This window comes from Orycteropus afer, unplaced genomic scaffold, assembly GCF_000298275.1.
Source record: "Orycteropus afer afer isolate SDZICR_OR568_19922 unplaced genomic scaffold, OryAfe1.0 scaffold00014, whole genome shotgun sequence".
NCBI lineage: Eukaryota > Metazoa > Chordata > Mammalia > Tubulidentata > Orycteropodidae > Orycteropus > Orycteropus afer.
The window spans coordinates 633,049-638,987 of record NW_006921601.1 but is presented as its reverse complement, the minus strand read 5'-3'; the positions used below and the strand labels follow the sequence as shown (position 1 = coordinate 638,987).

The 5,939-nt window shown below is 39.9% G+C and overlaps 1 protein-coding gene across 1 annotated transcript in view; it reads left to right on the top strand.

The window, feature by feature from the left end:
- Positions 1–5,317: 5,317 nt before the first annotated feature.
- Positions 5,318–5,939, top strand: part of LOC103210251 (olfactory receptor 52H1-like) — a 2,791-nt gene continuing 2,169 nt past the window's right edge. Inside the window, exon 1 of the mRNA XM_042782720.1 lies at positions 5,318–5,936. Within this exon, the coding sequence (XP_042638654.1) occupies positions 5,330–5,936 (607 nt within the window). The 5' untranslated portion in view covers positions 5,318–5,329. The remainder of the gene's footprint in view (positions 5,937–5,939) is intronic.

Genomic DNA, 5,939 nt, shown 5'->3' with positions numbered 1-5,939 from the left:
AGTTTCTGAGGCAGTATCACTATGGAAGTAGATTGCCCAATCTTCCTTCCAAGGAATGGCTGGTGGATTTGAACCACCAGCCTTCTGGTTAGCAGTTAAACATCTTGGGCATTATGCCACCAGAGGAAAATAAAGGCATACAAATTCACTGTAATTTGTAAATGAAGTTTCTGGCTTCTCATCTGAAAGACACTATTAGAAAATCTTAAAATGGTCCATATAATCTTCATTTCAACAGAAGCCTAACCGCAAAAGACCAAACTCACTCTTGGTTAGTCAATTCTGACTCCTGGTCACCCTCTAGGAGAGGGTAGAATTACCCCACATGTTTCCAAGGCTGTATATCTTCCCAGAAGCAGACAGATTCATCTTTCAGCTGGGTAGTGACTTCAAACCACTGACATTTTAGTTAGCAGCCAAGCTCTTTACCTATTGTGACATCAAGGCTCCTAAGAGCAGCCCTATGTTCCTATGAGTTAGGTGGAACTGGGCAACATATGGAAAAACATGATTTGAACTATGTCAGCCACTACGTTAAGCATTTTCCCAAGAGTTGTCTTACTTAATATGCCAATTCTTATGATAACTATAAGAACTCTTGTGGCATAGTGGTTAAAAGATTCTGCTCTAGCCAGAAAGTCTGCAGTTTGAACTCACCAGCCACTCCAAGGAAGAAAGATGAGGTAATCTGCTTCTGTAAAGATTTACAACCTTGGAAACCCAGTGAGGCAGTACTACTCTGTCCTATCCCCCTGTTACTACGAGTTGGAATTGACTTGATGGCAGTGTGCCTGATTTTGGTTTATGATAACTATAAACTAAAAAACCTAACTCACTGCCATAGATTCGATTCGAACTCATAGCAACCCCCATTGGGTTTCCGAGGTGGAAAATCTTTAGGGAAGTAGATTGCCCCATCTTCCTGTCATGGAGTGGCTGGTGGGTTTGAACCACCAATCTTCTGGTTAGCAGTCAAATGCCTTAGCAGTGTGCCACCAGAGCAACTATGAAAAGTATTAAAAAACCACCTTTTTATAGAGTCTAGGTAACTTTTCCAAAATCCTTTATCTGATAAGTGCCGTGTACAGCACAGCAGCACAGGTCATTAAATAGAGCCACATGAAAGGATGAAATGATTAAGAGAAACGGGGGTCAGGTGGACACTCCATGTATTATGTGGAGCCTTGTTCCGCTTTATTTATCCATTTACACATGATTATATCATTATTCTTGGAATCTATACAATCAACTATTTTCTACTTAGTTTTACTCATCTACATGTCCAAGTTTACTAAAACAATCATCAAAAGCTTCTATAGGAACAATGAATGTAAAACAATAAATGTTTACTAGGCCACAGTGAAATGTTCCAACAAAATAGCAAACATGGATTATTGGAATAACATTTACTCTTGACACGTGATGTTCTGCCAAGTAAGCATTCAACCATGAGAGAGGCCTTGCCTTCTCTTGTAGCTATTGGGCATGTGCCTGGCACTCATGTCCTTTGATAATTTCTTTCTTGGTCTCCAACAGATAAGTATGTGAATTTGAACCTATCTGTTCTAATAGGCACACATATTACACACAGAGTCTTAATTGTACTCATGTGCATCGGAACACTAACAAAAGCAAAAACGCATCCTGAAGCAGTAATAATTCACAGTCCTGGGCAGGGTTAATTGAAGTAACTTTATTTCTTCCCCAGAGAGTGAGAAAAGAGTCCTTCAGAGTCTTCCAGGTGCTAACTACCACCTCTTCTCCATACTAAGCAATGTCTGGAGGAAATAAAGGGAGAGGGAACCAATCCATCAGTGCCTACCTTTCCTCTCCACCATTTCTTTGGTTGATGTGTCTACTCCTTTTGTATGTTTGCTGTGAATCTTTCAGGACAATCTTCTTTCTTTCCCTTTGATCTGGTCACCAGTATTAGGTGAGTACTGACTGCTTGAAGAGATTTGCTTTGGACTAGGATTTGGAGAGAAGAAGAAATGTTTGACGAGCCCAGAGCTTCATCTTTGAGGGACCAAGAACTGATCACTTTCTTCTCTGAGAAATTCCCATTTATCAAAGAAGCTCATGGTCTCTGATCCATGGGTTAATATTCCATTGAATTATCAGCAAAGGAATAAAAGAGACGGACAAATATACTAGTGGGTTAAGCCATAGCCATGGCTAGTGTTGTCCAGGCAATTTCTGTGTCAGACATGTGACAGAACCCCAACAAGGCCCATAGCCCTAACACAAATGTAGAGTTAAGCGTGTGGGTATGAGTGTATGCTCTTGTCAATTTTAGTGTCCATCGGTTTCTGCCTAGATTCTCTTCTTCACTGTATAGTCTGACTGATAATGATAAGAAGGATGACATAAAACATAATCTGGTAACAATTCATAACACTTCATGCAAGCTTACTATGCGCCAGGCACTGCAATAAAGACTGGTTTGGGGGCATGTCTTATTTTATCATAAAAAATAACTGTAAGAAGTAGTGTTTTTATGTTCGTTTCACAAATGAGGAACTTGAGGTTCAGATAGTTCAATTATCTTGTTCACATTCTTAGTTACTAAAGTCTGGAACCAGGATTAATGTGCCTACCTTTCTGATTGAAGAGAATACACTGTGAACCAAGATATTATCCAGATACGCTATGGGCATCTGTGTATGTATGTGCTTACTTACTATAACATGATGATCATATCTAATAAAACCAACAGTAATTCTTTATATTACATTACATTTATTTTTAATTTAAATTTCCTTAATTATTCATTCGTTGTCTTTTATTCCAGGTTTGTTAAACAGGATCCAATCTGCACTGCATTTGTTTGTTACATCTCTTAAATTTATTTTAATCTAGAAAGGTATTTCCTTTACCTAATACCCACACCTTCTTTCTCTTTGATGATATTGACTTGTTCAAAAACCACACTGATTAACTTGTAGTCATGCCTTGCATAGTGGATTTGTCTAATTGTAGAGTGACAAGCCTGATCATTTCTTTTGTACATGCCAGCTCATGTGTATATATGAATACTTTTGGGTATTTATATAAACATCTTTTGTATCTGCTTGCAAGGAAACATGAAATTGACAGAAGACCTTCTCTGACATATGTGTGAATAAGGAATGACCTCCCATAAACTAAAAAACTGATTCAAAGTTTATTGTTTCAGAATGCTGAATGATATATATTGTTGAATGTGTGAGTAGTACATGAGACGGGTTTTCAAATGAAGGCTGAACAGCCCCATAAGGTCTTCAATGCTGGTAAGAAATTAGTTCCTGGTCCCCTTAGGATAAGAGCACTGAAAAGAAGCTACATGAACATGGAAAGACAAATACTCAGCAGATGCAGAAGTTGGGCTATGGAATTTCAGACTGTGTCTGAGCACTGTGCCCCCTATGATCTGGAACATGTGAAATGTGGAGACCCTATACAAAAAGTGTGCTTTTAGTTATAGATGAGGGAAAGCTCCAGAAAAAAAAGAAAATCCTTTTTAATTTTTGCCATATGCATAAGGGAAGAGAAACTGAACCTTGGTCTGTGTGATAGAAGGTATTGTGAGCTGAATTTAAAATTGAATAAAAGGGGAATATGGGAGAGGCGATAAGGTTGACGGTGATTTTTGGTCTTGTCAAGCTAAGAATCTGAAGTATGTTGTTATTGTTATGTGCCGTCAAGTCAGACCTGACTCATAGCGACCTCTCCTTGGGTTTCTGAGGCAGTATCACTACAGAAGTAGATTGCCCCATCTTCCTTCTGAGGAGTGGCTGGTGGGTTTGATGCCAGCCTTCTTTTAGCAGTCAAACACCTTAGGCACTATACTACCAGAGCTCCCATTCTGAAGTATAGGACCATCGTGTGTCTCATCTTAGTGCTGATACTGGGAATCCCTGGCTGCACTATATGGTTATCTGTACAGTATTGATATCTTTCTATGTAAGCACCGTAGGGATATTACTAGAGAAGAGAGCAAATGTAGGGCTTTGCATTTAAAGGAGAGATTCCTTTAAATCTCCTTTAAGGAGAAAGTTATTTTGAGAATTCACAAAGCATGTGGCAGTGCCCAATCCAGTCATGAACTCTTCCTATCCTCCTGTGGTCTCTGTCCTCTGCACCCACACAAGCATGTGTGTGTGTGTGTGTGTGTGTGTGTGTGTGTGCACGCCTCAGACAGATAGGAAGAGAGAGAGAGTGGCAGGGGCACTTCATGTTTGTGTAAAATTATATCTGGATAGAATGCATGAAAGAATGTTAGTGTCAGTCATGACATGTTTAAGATTATAGTTTTAAGTGTTGGCTCTGGTAGCGTAGTGCCTAAGGCACTTGACTGCTAACCAGAAGGCTGGCAGTTCAAAGTCACCAGCCACTCCTCGGAAGGAAGATGGGGCAATCTATTTCCATAGTGATACTGCCTCAGAAACCCAAGGAGGGGTCCCTAGGAATCGGGTCCGACTCAACGGCACATAACAACAACAACAACAACATCTAAAAGATTATGTATCTTAAGTTCTATGATGCTATCTAAGAGAATATATGTTTATAAAGAAACAATGCTATTTTTAGATGGAAATCTTGACTGATCATGTTACTATATTTAAAGTATTAGGATATTATAAGCCTATAATCTTTGGTGATGGAAATGATTTCTTTGGAGGAGCGAGATCATATGAGTCTCAGCTGTAGATTGCTGTATCATGTTTGAGTTACAAGTGACACCTAGCATACTGTGGGGATCCAGTTAGAGTTTCTTTCATGTAATTAGGTTTTTGAATGTCAGTAAAGTTGTGTGGAGCTCACAAATCTAAGAGCCACTGTCACAGGTAACCTGGAATGCAGTAAGTACTTGTGGGGTGGCTTTAAAACTTGGGGCAGAGATGAGTATTCCACAATGACAAAGCCAGTCTTTTCCAACAATGACCATAAAAGCATAAATACTATAATCTATCAACCTATGGAAAAAGTGTCTTATATTTTGTTAATTTGTATCCAGGGACAGTTTATAATGAAAAAAGGTGACAGTTGCCAGTGTAGAAAGCTTCCAGAAGAAGCTGTGTAACCAGTGGGTTTGGTCACACTAAAGGAAAGATTCTCTTTATGTGGAATGAATCCTGGTTTATGTCTGTTACCTGCCATCATTGTTAATCTGAAGATTTTTTTTTCATTCTCAAGTGTCTACCATTTTCAATGATAAGTTATGTGGTTACTTTATCTTGGAGGGTTTATAATGATGGATTATTCAAAGCGAGAGTGACTCAAGTGACCCTAATTATCCTCTATAATCCTCTTTCCTCAGGATTTTGGACTTGTGCCATCCCAGTTTGCAATGGTCATTTTCAACCTGAGCAGTTATCACCCAGGACCCTTCATTCTAGTGGGCATCCCAGGCCTGGAGAAATTCCATATGTGGATTGGGATTCCTTTCTGTGTCATCTACCTTGTGGCTGTGGCTGGAAACTGCATCCTTCTCTACCTCATTGCAGTGGAGCGCAGCCTTCATGAACCTATGTTCTTCTTTCTCTCCATGCTGGCCATGACTGACCTAATCTTGTCGACAGCTGGTGTGCCTAAAACACTCAGTATCTTTTGGCTTAGGGCTCATGAAATTACCTTCCCAGGATGCCTTACACAAATGTTCTTCCTTCACTACAGCTTTGTCCTGGATTCAGCCATCTTGATGGCCATGGCGTTTGACCGCTATGTGGCCATCTGCTCCCCCTTGAGATACACCACCATCTTGACCTCAAAGACCATCTTGAAAATTATTGTAGGCATCTCTTTCAGAAGCTTCTGCATCATTTTGCCAGATGTGTTCTTGCTAACACGCCTACCTTTCTGCCAGACACGCATCCTTCCCCACACATACTGTGAGCATATAGGTGTTGCTCGGCTTGCCTGTGCTAATATCTCCATCAACATCTGGTATGGCTTTTGTG